Below are 12,952 nucleotides of genomic sequence, written 5' to 3' on the forward strand. Positions count from 1 at the left end.
GGAAGGGACTCTGAAGGACCATCAGAATTCCCTCTGATCCTTCACCTTGACATTTCCCCACAAAATCCTTGCTTCATGCCTGCATCATGAATTGCTAGTGTTTTGTGTCTCTGCCCTCCAGACTGGCCTGACACTCCTTTTGTACATGAGGAAACCGAGGCCCAGGGAGAGAAAGTGACTTGCCTAAAATCCGACAGCTAATTTCCTCAACTGTCCATAGGACACGATGCCTCAACTGCTGCCCCACTTTTTTCCCATAAAAGGCCATTTTTGCCAAAGGGGGATTAATAATAACCCAGAATGACCAGCCTGGAGTGACTGGTGTTCACCAGCTACATCTGGTGGCTGGACAGGAATGAGGCAAATCAGGCTTCTTATGTTCAACCACGTTTCTCCTTCGTGTCCACAACTACTCTCTCAATAAAGCCAAAATCAATAGTATCCCTTCCAAGGGGTTGTCAGGCATTTGCTGTTTCTTTAACCAAACAGTCAACCCCTGAATATAACACCCAAATGCAGAAACCTACATGAACTGACAAAAATTGAGAGATCCATCAGGAGGTACATGTGTAGGAGATGAGGGGAGAAGAGTCCCCCTCACCCCCATTTTCCTCACCCTTGAATATTCTCCCAGTAAGACAGAGTTCAAAAGCCCCGAAACAAGCACCAAACATTACCCCTATTGCCTTTTCTCTCTAGAGGCCCACGCTTTGGGTCATTTTCAAACAGCCCACAGAATGCTCTGCAGCCTCATGACCCCGGGTAAGCCAGAGACGGGAAGGTAACAAGAGGAGAAGATGAGACCGTGAGGATGTCGGGTGGCAAGAATTTCATCCTCACCCTAGTGGCAGGAAACAGCTTGTCACCTGTCGTACCACACACAGTTCAGCTTCCCTAGTGCCTTTTCCAAAGCCTCTGCTTCAGTGCGAGAGGAGGTAAGGATGTCCCAATCACTTCTCAGTGCTGGGCCAACTTCTTCCTAAATTCCAGTGGCTTAAAACAGTGCATTTCCACCACTTTGGGCACATCTGATTGCAATGAATTCTAAACTGGAACTATGTTGCTCTGAAGTAATATGCAAATTATCAAATTATTGCAAACATGAAGAATCCTCTCCATGTCAGAGTCATGAGAGAGAGAGAAGAGAAGAGAAAGGGAGGAACGGAGGAAGACAGACTGATGGACTTGAAAGTAAAGATGGCAAGCTGCCCCACACGTGCATCCACACCTCAAGGTCCCCAAATAATGCTGCTCCTGCAAAAGCCAACCAGAAAACTCGCCACCAATAAGGGATTCATATCCAGAATAGAGAGAGAACTCCTAGAACTCAACAACAACAACAAAAACAAACAATCTGATTAAAAAATGGGCAAAGGACTTGAATAGACTTGTCTCCAAAGAAGATATACAAGTAGTCAATAAGCACATGAAAGGGCGCCTGGGTGGTTCAGTCGTTAAGCGTCTGCCTTCGGCTCAGGTCATGATCCTGGAGTCCTGGGATCAAGCCCCGCATCAGGCTCCCTGCTCCGCGGGAAGCCTGCTTCTCCCTCTCCCACTCCCCCTGCTTGTGTTCCCTCTCTCGCTGTGTCTCTGTCAAATAAATAAATAAAATCTTAAAAAAAAAATAAGCACATGAAAAGGGGCTCAACCTCACTAGTCATTAGGGAAATGCAAATCGAAACCACAATGAGATAGTACTTCACACACATTAGAATGGCTGATATCCAGAAACAACAAACAAAACTAAAACCCCCAAAGCAGAAAGTAAGTGTTGGCAAAGATGTGGACCAACTGGAACCCCATGTACTTATAAAATCGTGCTGCCGTTCCTCAAAAAATTAAAAATGGAATCACCATATGATCCAGGAATCCACTTTTAGGTATATACCACAAAGAACTGAAAGTGGGAACACAAACAGATATTTGTACACTTCACGTTTATAGCAGCATTATTCACAATAGCCAAAAAGTGGGAGCAATCCAAGTGTCTGTCAATGAATGTACAGATAACCAAAAGGTGGTATGTATATATACATATATATATACAAATATACACACATACACACACACACACACAGAGGAATATTATTCAGCCTTTCATAAGGAAATTCTGACACATGTTACAACATGGAAGAACCCCTTGGAGACATTATGCTAACAAGTAAAATAAGCCAGATACAAAAACACAAATACTTTATGGTTCCAGTCACATGAGGCACCTAGAGTAGTCAAGTTCATGGAGACCGAAAGTAGAATAGTGGTTGCTGGTGGGTGGGGGGGCGGCTGGGGAGTCATTGTTTAATGGGTACAGAGTTTCAGTTTTGCAAGATAAAATAGTTCTGGAAATGTATGGTGGCAATAGTTGTACCACAACGTAAATGTACTTAATGCCACTGAACTGTACCCTTACAAATGGTTAAGATGATACATTTTATGTTATGTATATTTCATCATGATTTTTAAAAATAAATAATAATGTTGTTAAACTCACCATCATTGGAAAGACAATGGCAGCTGGAGATGCCTTAATGACCCAGAGCAGGACAAGGCAGGTGAGCTGGATGAGGGTGAAGAGGTGCACTTTGCGCAGGGGCACGTGCCGAAGGTAGATAAAATCCGGCTGGTGCTTTGCAGGCATCCCAAAGAGCTTCAGACGGTCAAAGAACTGAAAGGAGAGAACTGGCATTTATTTTCAGGAGGTTTCTTTGAGTCAGAAGCCTTGTGAGGCCCATTCATGTCTCTTACATCACCTGCTTTGAAAGGTTACCTACCACTGGACAAAAATGGAAACTGAGGGCGCCTGGGTGGCTCAGTCGGTTAAGCGTCTGCCTTCAGCCCAGGTCATGATCCCAGGGTCCTGGGGTCGAGCCCACATCGGGCTCCTTGCTCAGTGGGGAGTCTGATTCTCCCTCTGCCCCTCCCCCTGCTCATGCTCTCTCTTGCTATCTCTTTGTCTCTCAAATAAATAATTTTTAAAAAAAGTTAAAAAAAAACTCTTAAAAACATGGAAACTGAGTCTCAGAGAGTATAGGTAATTTGGCTGGGGTTGGTATGTGACAGTCAAAATTTAAATCCATCTCTTTTTTTAAGATTTTATTTGTTTGAGAGAGAGAAAAACAGAGACGGAGAGAGCGAGCACGAGCAGAGGGGAGCAACAGGCAGAGGGAGAGGGAGAAGCAGGCTCCCCGCTGAGCAGGGAGTCTGACATGGGGCTCGATCCCAGGACCCCAGGATCATGACCTGAGCCGAAGGCAGACGCTTGACCAACTGAGCCACTGAGGTGCTCCTGTTTTCTTTTTTTTTTTTTAAGGTTTTTTTTAAGTAATCTCTATACCCAGCACGGGGGTTGAATTCACGACTCTGAGACCAAGAGGCACATGCTCTATATACTGAGCCAGCCAGGTGTCCCTAAATCCATCTTTTCTAATTCTAGGTTCAAATTTCTTTCTTCTATCCCACACTGGCTCCTGAGAGATCTTTCTCAGGGAGTGTTGAAAATAAAATAAGCCAGTTCCATCTTTCTGCTTATCAAAACCAAATCTCTTACTTGTTCTTTGAGGGGTTTGAAGGTTTTCATTGATTATTTATAATAAAAAGATAAAAAAAAACCTTCATAACATTCTGGATATAGAACATATGATCATCCTTATATCATAAAAAGGAAAACAGGGGCGCCTGCGTGGCTCAGTCAGTTAAGCGTCTGCCTTCTGCTCAGGTCATGAACCCAGGGTCCTAGAATGGAGCCCCATGTCAGGATTCCTGCTCAGCAGGAAGTCTGCTTCTCCCTCTCCCTCTGCCGCTCCCCTACATTTGGCGATAATAAGCACATGAAAGGGCGCCTGGGTGGTTCAGTCGTTAAGCGTCTGCCTTCAGCTCAGGTCATGATCCTGGAGTCCTGGGATCAAGGCCCGCATCAGGCTCCCTCTCTCTCTCTCTCTCACTCCCTCTCTCTCAGATAAAGAAATAGAATCTCTATAAATAAATAAATAAAATTAAAAATGAATAAAAAGGAAAACAGAGACCCAGAGGGATTCAATAACCTGCCCAAGGTCACACTAAAACTCAGCGGGTAAGAATGACCGTTGGACATTCCATAAAAACAAAGAGGAAACAGCCACCAATAGAAGAAACTAAGTTATCGAATCATCTGGGGTGCCCACGTTATCTGTGGCCAGCTCCTGACTTTCTATGTTCAAATGACTCAGAGGAATGAGTTGACAGATGGGCGAAGGCAGAGCGTGACAGGAAGTAGTACCCGCTTACCTGGAGCAGCCCCCACTACTACGGGTCCCGTCTCCCTAGCTCCCACTGCAGCCCTGGCCCGACAACTAGCGCGATCCATGCGTGGAAGCCTAATATCTGTCTGTTAAATAGCTAATGAATGACTGGCACCATGAATGACATCAAGCCAGGCCATCCTGAAAGTCTCTGTACCCTCATGCCAGCTTGACTGTCCAAATGACTTGCCCAATGCCCAAAGAAACGTCTCAAACAGCTTTAACCCGCAAGCCTAGGAAAGGGGTTCTCAGGAATGGGTTTGTGTGTCCCTGGGAGAGCCCTCCCTCCCCGGTCAGGATGGATGAGCTCGCGGTGCAAAGCCGTTGCCCTAGCTGAACCGTGCAATACCTGAATTCCTTGTAGTGAGGAAACTCCCATGTAGAGGAAAACTCCATAGAGTACTGGCATTGGGATAAACTGAAGACAAAAGGGCAAAAAGACCAGAAATTAAATTAGGTATCATAAACTTCTAAATCTCCAAGAAGGAAACAAAGTCCCCAAACCACTGCATAAACATTGCATTAGTTTCTGCTACCTTTGCATGATTTAGAAGGAGAAGCAAAATCAGAAGCTGACAATGATGAAAAAAAACATCATTTTGTTCTGAGATGAAATGATTACACATAAGAGTAATCCGGCCCTGGTTAAATTGTAGGCCTCACATTTTACCCCTGCCTGGCTCTTCCTCCTCCGTGGGCATGGGTGGACACACACACACACACACATCCCCCTTTTACAGAACTGATACCTTTTAAAACTAATTACATAATCAATCATCTCAGGGATTTGGCGTGTTTTAACATGGACTAAAAAGTTTCCTTTCTGCTAACAAGAGCCTTAGGGACAGGAATGGGGAGGTATCAGAGAGGGAATGATTTGGGGAGAAAGATCAACATCATTAACTGCCCTTGAATATACATACACACCTATCACACCTCATTGGTAATCTTCAGGGCAACTCGATGCAGTAGGGAAATGAGGCCTGCGGAATGAAGGCAAGGGAAGTCTTATAGCTAAAGACTAAACTTGACTTGCTTTTATTCTGAAGCTAAAGAACATTCCCAAACATAATTCCTCTCAGAACTAGAAAATCCCCATTGGATTTTATGCTGTTTCAACTGTAGAGTGAGTAGACCTCTCAGTTTGGTGCTAACCTTGCTTGTGGAACTACTGAATGACTTCCTGAAAGAAGCCTTCTGAGCCAGTTCTAGGAAGGCCCAGTGATGCCCACTGGCCATGCCTTTGTGGTTACCTTCCTGGACGAGCAGCAACCTTTGGGCTCCTCCAAATGGCAGCTAGACCAGAGGTAGGAGTGGGGACCAGGCTGGGGACAGAGAGTAGAAGGGGGGGAGGGGGCATGAGGAGAGGTGGATTGGGTGGAAAGTAAGGGGCCAGGAAGATGGTTCCAAATCCTTTACCATTTCTCTCAACTGTCACCCTTAAATAGCACTCACAGTGCAAGCTGGGGTGGTTGAAGATTCACCAAAAGAAGGAGAAAGGAGGCAAGGGAGCCAAGTAATGGGGCTTGGCGATACAGCCATAGAGCTTTCCTTTTCACCCCGTTTTTCCCAGATGCAAAACTTACACCTACAAAACTAAATATTTTTTTCTCACATTCAAGGTATCTTCCATCTTTCCCAAAATCCTCTTTTAACCCCATATCTCACACCAGCCACTGCCCATTTTCCGTTCCATTTCACAGAAAAATCTCTTGAAAGAGCTCTCTGCCCACGATCTCTTTACTTCTCACCTCTTATTTGCTCTTCACTTCCCTGTAATTCAACTTCAGCCCTATCATTCCACTGAATCTGTTCTTGTCGAGTCACGTTAGGCCCCCATGTTGCCAAATCCAATGGCTTGGTTTAGTCTTTATCTTTCTAGACAGATTCTAACCAATCCCTCTTTCTGGAAACATTCCCCTCACTTGGCTTCCCTGAGACCACACCCTCCTGGTTTCCCTCCTACCTCTCTGGCAGCTCCTTCTGGGTCTCTGTTGCTATCTCCTCCTCTACCCGACTTCTAAATATTGGAGCTCCTTAGACTCTGCTCTTGCCTCTGGGCCTACTTCTCTTTTATATCTACCCTTCTCCCTGAGTGATCTTATCTACTCCCATGGCTGTACCACTAAGTGCTGTTGACTCCCACATTTATATTTTTAATCCAGAACCTTCCTCTAGCTTCTTCACACAGTTGCCTCCTGGATATCTCACCCAAAATCTGACCATAGCCCCACCACCTCTCACAAAATCACTTCCTCCTTCAAGCAGTCTTTTCCATCTTAAATGTCAGTACTCTCCACCCAGATGGTCAAATCAGAAACCTAGCAGGCATTTTGATTTTTCCATTTTCCACTCTCCATTCCACATCCAGTCAATCAGCAAGACTTTGGGTCTGCCTCCAAGATATACAGAAGTCATGCCTTTTCTCCATCCCTTCCCTACTCAAGTCACCAGCATCTCCCACTTATAATAGCCTCACTAGCAACTCTGCTTCTATTTTTCCCAACCCTAAAAACTTATTCTCTAGACATTGGCCAGAGTGATCTTTTAAAAAATACTAAATGGAGGGGCACCTGGGTGGCTAGGTCGGTTGAGCATCTGCCTTTGGCTCAGGTCATGGTCTCTAGGTCCTGGGATCAAGCCCCGCGTCAGGCTTTCTGCTTAGCAGGGAGTCTGCTTTCTCTCTCTTTCTCTCTCCCTCTGCCCCTCCCCATTGCTTATTCTCTCTCTCTCTCTCAAATAATCTTTAAAAAAATAAGTAAAAATAAAAATATTAAATGGATCATATCCCTTGCCTGAAAGTTAACCCTTCAAAGGTTAACTTTACCAGAGTCAACAAGGCCCTGCATGATCTGCCCCTACATGCTCTTCACTCTCATTTCACTATGCTCTTGCCTTGACTCAATACCCTTGAGCCACATGGCCCTCATACTTCTTAGAACACATATCACTCTTTCCCATCTCAGGGCCTGACTAGATTGCTATTCTCCCTTTCCCTATGCTGGCTCCCTCCATCTGTGGCATGGCTGCTCCATCTCATCTTAAATACCATCTCTGTAGAAGCCTTCTCTGACCACACTAACTAGAACAGCACTCCCTAATTCTCTAAGGCACCACAGAACACTATATATTTCCTTTTATCATTTTCATATTCTATAATTATCATGTTTGTTTCCTTTCTTTTTTTTTTTACCCTTCCCTCCCCTCTCCTCTTTTTTCATTTTTTTTTTTTTTTTAAGTAGGCTCCATGCCCAGAGTGGAGCCCAACGCGGGGCCTGAATCCAAGATCCCAAGCTGAAATCAAGAGTCAGAAGCTTAACCAACTAAGCCACCCAGGCGCCCCTCTTTTTTTTTTTAAGATTTTATTTTTGAGTAATCTCTACACCCAACATGGGGTTCGAAACCACAACCCCGAGATCAAGAGTCATATGCTCTACTGACTGAGCCAGCCAGGCGCCCCTCATGTTTGTTTTCTTAACTAACTTCCTTAACTACATCTTGTCTGTCTTACTCTGCTTGAGTAAGCTCTTTCAGGGCAGGTATTTGTATGTGGATCTCTTTGGTGTACACTGTATTCCCAGTACCTAATGGAATTCCTGACACAAATCAGGTACTAAATATTTATCTAACGTGTGAATGAATGGTTACCTTTAATATGGCCGTCATGAAGACTGAGCAGCCCATCAGCACAAAGATCATAAGGCCTGTCACTCTCTGTTCTCGGATGCCCAAGAACTTGGGTTGTTCTCCAGGAGCAGAGCACTCAGATTCTAGTTTGAGGCTGTTCACGTGTGTGATGGACAGGACAGTTGCAGCCACAAACCAGGGCAGGCCCATGATGGAGCAGACACCCAGCATGATGGCCACCATCAGCAGGTCCAGGTGGTAACCACAACCTTTCTGTGGGGAAACAGAGTCTCCGTCACCACCCGTGGGCTGGCTGTAGTGGGGCACAGAACAGTGAGCTAAGAGTCTCAGGCCCAAAGCAGGAAGGGGTATATGGGTAAGGAAGAAGGGGTCCAGGGATCCCAGATGAGTCTTCCAGCCCCTCCTGGTTTGGAGGGAACAGAGAAGGAAAAAAAAAAAGAAAGAAACCTTAGCCTATCCTATACATGCCATACCCATTTTTTATTCAAGTGCCCCCAGATCTCACCCGGAGTCTCATACATTCAAAGATTCATCTTTTCTTGGCAGAGTAACCAGAGGCCAAGCCACATCTTGATCATCCTAGTGTCTAGATGGTAGACAATACAGGAGTTGGAGATAAATGGCTTCTTACAAACACTCCCAGATCCTTGACAAAATGGATTTGCCTACTCTACATAAGGAAAGAACAGAGATGAAGGCATGAAGCCTCTCACTAATAAATGTGCTGGAATCAACCCTATCTCCTTAGAATCCCTGCGCTCAAGGTTCAGTCTGGAAACCCCAGTAATGGACACCAATGGGAGAATATCTGACTCTCGGAAACAGTGGCCCAAGCCCTGAACTGAACCTCGGAAAGATAAGCCTGTGTAGGGACCACAAGGAATTTTGCCCACCCACCTTCCCCACAGGTTTGCAAGGACAGTAACGGAGTCCAAGCTCCCTTCACATCATTCCATCATGCTCTACTCTGGTTTCATCTCCAAACCAATCTTTGTCATTAATGGAGGGATTGGAAACCCCTGAAAACCCTTTATGAGCTCCTTCCATGACTGTTTTTATCCAGGTTCTATCGTTCCTGGTCTAAAAGGGCTTACCCTAAAATAAAAAAACAAAACAAAACAAAACACAGTAACAGGCTGCCATTTGTCCTTCTAGGTCAGAACTTTTGTTACCTTGAGCTTGTGTTCCTTCCTGTTAATGATGACAGCTGTGATCTGCTGGTCCATGAATATTAAGATAGTGCAGAGAAGAGCCGGGATAATTGCAGCTATCACAGTCCACCAGGGATTGGGGCCAATGGGACTAATAATCCACCCTCGATCATCCCTTGTTGGCTACAGGGGAAAAAAACAAAGTTTTATTTTTATATTTTAACTATAGTCATTAGGGCAAAATAGATCAAACTGAACCACAATATCCACATTATTTTTATTCTTAAATGAGAATCCTTTAAAAAAGAAAAAGTCACGTGAGGTGCCTGGGTGGCTCAGTCGGTTAAGCATCTGCCTTCAGTTCAGGTCATGGTCCCGGGGTCCTCAGATCGAGCCCCACTTTGGGGTCCCTACTCAGCAGGGAGTCTGCTTCTCCCTCTCCCTCTGCCTGACGCTCCCCCTGCTCGTGTTCTCTGTCTCACTTGCTTTCTCTCTCTCAAGTAAATAAAATCTTAAAAAAAAAAAAGTCATGAAATAGAGCAACTCCTTAAGAAATCTATGACCTTGTTCCAAATTCCCTTTGAGTCAATCCTCGATTATCAACTCCCTGTGAAATATTCATTAATCCTTTACTTCTTCCCCTACTCTCCAAACCCACATACAGAGAAAGAAATTTATCTGAACGTTAGTCCAAGTAAAATAACAAAATCCGTTGTCAAAAAAGAATTTTAATACAATTATAATTGAGGCAAATATAAATAATTTTGACTATCCTCCTCCAGATTTTGGACTGCTTCCCTCCAGAAGCCATATAATGTATGTCTACAGCACAAATAAAGGCAGAGTAGAGCCAGTTGCTTGGAATCTCATGGGCTTAGATTGTATTGGTCCAGGGATGAAGGCATGTGAAACAGGAGCCCAGGTACTAGAGACTTGAGAGAAGAGCCCAAGACTACTGAACTTGGGAGCTTGTTAGGTCTAGGACCCTCTCCAATACCCCTGTAAGACCACTACTGTTCATAAATCTTGTTTGAGTGTTAATGACATACCTAAACTCTCCTAGATCCTCAAACCCCTTCCAGGGTACTCTGGGGAAGAAACGCTCCCCTTGTTTGGCAAGTAGTAATGGAAGATAAAAGGCCAGGGATACAAAATGGCCCAGAATTAACCCAAACTCAATGAACAAAGCAAAGACTGTTATATCCAAAGTAGTTGGGTCCATATTGGTCACAACTCTAGGATTCAAAGACTGATCAATAATGCCAACAAATCCCAAATTATGAATGGGTTAAGTTCTGAAAGTTTATAGAATCCATGTCTCCTTAGTAACAATGTTTTAAGTGATAGTTAAATTCTCAGGTCAACACAAGAATTTACTAAACTCTGACCTACATGGGGCGCCTGGGTGGCTCAGTTGATCAAGCGTCTGCCTTCAGCTCAGGTCACGGTCCCGGGGTCCTGGAATCAAGCTCCCTGCTTAGCAGGGAGTCTGTTTCTCCCTCTCCCCTCTGACCACCACCCCCGCTCGTGCTCTCACTCCCTCGCACTCTCTCTCTCAAATGAATAAATTTTTAAAAATCTTAAAAAAAAAACAAACCTCTGACTGACATTAACACACCAGTAATAGTACTGGCCTTTGGATTGGATCTTAATCACCAGGGGCCATGTGACATAATAGGGAAGGAAAGAAGGAAGAAAATTTCTTCTCTGCTTCCTGAAAGCGAGGCCTGCCAATGAGCAACATTTTCCTTGACATTCTCCCATTTTCCCTTCTTATCTCTCTCCCACCTCCCAGAGGCCTTCTTCCCAGATGTCCCAGAAATTCAGTACCTTCTGACTATCTTAAGCCTACCCATCAGGGAACCTTTCCAAGGACTACTTAATGTTATCAAATTACTTATTTTTACACCAAATCCATTCCTCCTGGTGGGGTGACCTCAGCTAGGTATTAGAGAGAAAGCTGACTGCACTCATTCAAAGGTGAGAATGACATATTCTCGGAGGAATTATATTTTTAAAGAGGGTGTTTTTTAATCCACAAATTTCTAACTGATGGCATTGCAGTGCATTTAACAAAATAAAATTAAAATTTTTCAGGCAATATGGAAAAAGATATTTTTAACCAGGCCTATTTCAGGGAGGGAGAGAAAAAGAAAGGGAAGACAAAGGCGCACGGTACAGGGATGTTTATAAGCCAAGGACTGCCTTTATTCCCATCTTCCTTCTCCTCCCCAGACTCTCCTGCCTTCTCATTGTAGGATTCTTCTCAGGGCACTGAGGACACCCAGGCTTTCCCTCCCCTCTGCTCTTGTGGGGCCTGTGGAACTGAGCTCAGCTTCCCATCCTCTGTGTTACTCAGTGCCCCTCAAATGAAATAGATCTAGAGTCCCCCATATGATCATTTGTTTGATTTTTTTGTATACATTTTGTGCAAAAATTTTTTTTAATTTTTTTAATTAACATATAATGTATTATTTGTTTCAGGGGTACAGGTCTGTGATTCATCAGTCTTACACAATTCAAAGTGCTCACCATAGTACCTACCCTCCCTAATGTCCATCACCCAGCCACCCCATCCCTTCTTCTCCCCTCCACTCCAACAACCTTCAGTTTGTTTCCTGAGATTAAGAGTCTCTTATGGTTTGTCTCCCTCTCCGGTTTTGTCTTGTTTCATTTTTCCCTGCTTTCCCCTATGATCCTCTGTCTTGTTTCTCAAATTCCTCATATCAGTGAGATCATATGATACTTGTCTTTCTCTGATTGACTTATTTCACTTAGCGTAATACCCTCTAGTTCTACCACGTCGTTGCAAATGGCAAGATTTCATCCTTTTGATGGCTGCATAATATTCCATTGTATATATATACCACATCTTCTTTATCCATTCATCTGTTGATGGACATCTAGGCTCTTTCCATAGTTTGGCTATTGTGGACATTGCTGCTATAAACATTGGGGTGCATGTGCCCCTTCAGATCACTACATTTGTATCTTTGGGGAAAATATATTTTGGGCAATGTATTACAGATTATAGAGAGTTACACAAAGAAACAATGAAATAGGGCTGAAGAGCTGTCCTGGTTACTCTGGCAGGAACGCTACACTGTTGGTGAGGCCCCCTGGCCCACTCACCTCTTCACACGGCAAGATCCTTGAGGACAGGGGCCAAGTCCTAATCCAGCTTCTTTATCCCTTCCAGTGCCCTTAGAGAGTTGATGCTCCATGAAAGAGCTGTTAACCATATTTGTTCCAGGGACCCCACATTTCCACCAAATGTGGTATGTAAGTAAACATGTGCATTCCATTGTTTTAAATCATAACTTTTCATTCATTAAACCACTTTAGGGTTCTGTTCTCAGACTTTTCAGGCTTGAATTCAGCCAAGCCTGAAGAGTTTGCTCTTCTAAAAGGTAAGGAATGAGGAGCAAAGTTCAGATGGAGGGCACTGCAGAACACAGGATTCGGGTATGGTAAGGCCTTTGAGATTAACTTGGGGGCAGATTCTAGGAAACCATGTGAGGGCACCATGTGTCCTGAAAGTTGTTTACCTTGAACACACTGGGAACTTGAAGTTTTGGTGATGGGACTCCAATCAAAAAGTCAATGATCACCATTGTGAAGATAGTGAGGAAGACAGCAAAGTCACTCACCATGGAGCGTACCTGGCATGAGAAAGGATTGGAAAAGTGTTTTAGTAGGTTAAATTCAGTAGAAAATAATTTAGTATTATAAAAGTTTTAAAAGTCCTCAGAAGCATGTTTTCGTTTTATAATTGAATTAATATAAGCATATTTCAACAACAGGAATATGTTAATATGTCCAAGTTAATACCCCAAAAGGGTGGATATGATGGGGGAGAAGGATCTATCCAACAAA

General features: G+C 44.0%; 1 protein-coding gene across 4 annotated transcripts in view; it reads right to left on the bottom strand.

The window, feature by feature from the left end:
* The window catches only part of SLC4A8 (solute carrier family 4 member 8), a 72,768-nt gene that overhangs the window by 14,129 nt on the left and 45,687 nt on the right, over nt 1–12,952 (bottom strand). For all 4 annotated transcript variants that reach the window (XM_032420318.1, XM_032420316.1, XM_032420319.1 and 1 more), the window contains 5 exons: nt 12,625–12,738; nt 9,098–9,259; nt 7,926–8,177; nt 4,627–4,695; nt 2,492–2,665 (listed from right to left, as the gene is read on the bottom strand). In XM_032420318.1, the coding sequence (XP_032276209.1) occupies nt 2,492–2,665; nt 4,627–4,695; nt 7,926–8,177; nt 9,098–9,259; nt 12,625–12,738 (771 nt within the window). The remainder of the gene's footprint in view (nt 1–2,491; nt 2,666–4,626; nt 4,696–7,925; nt 8,178–9,097; nt 9,260–12,624; nt 12,739–12,952) is intronic.

The sequence above is a fragment of the Phoca vitulina genome, unplaced genomic scaffold (genome assembly GCF_004348235.1).
Source record: "Phoca vitulina isolate PV1807 unplaced genomic scaffold, GSC_HSeal_1.0 scaffold23, whole genome shotgun sequence".
Classification (NCBI taxonomy): Eukaryota; Metazoa; Chordata; class Mammalia; order Carnivora; family Phocidae; genus Phoca; species Phoca vitulina.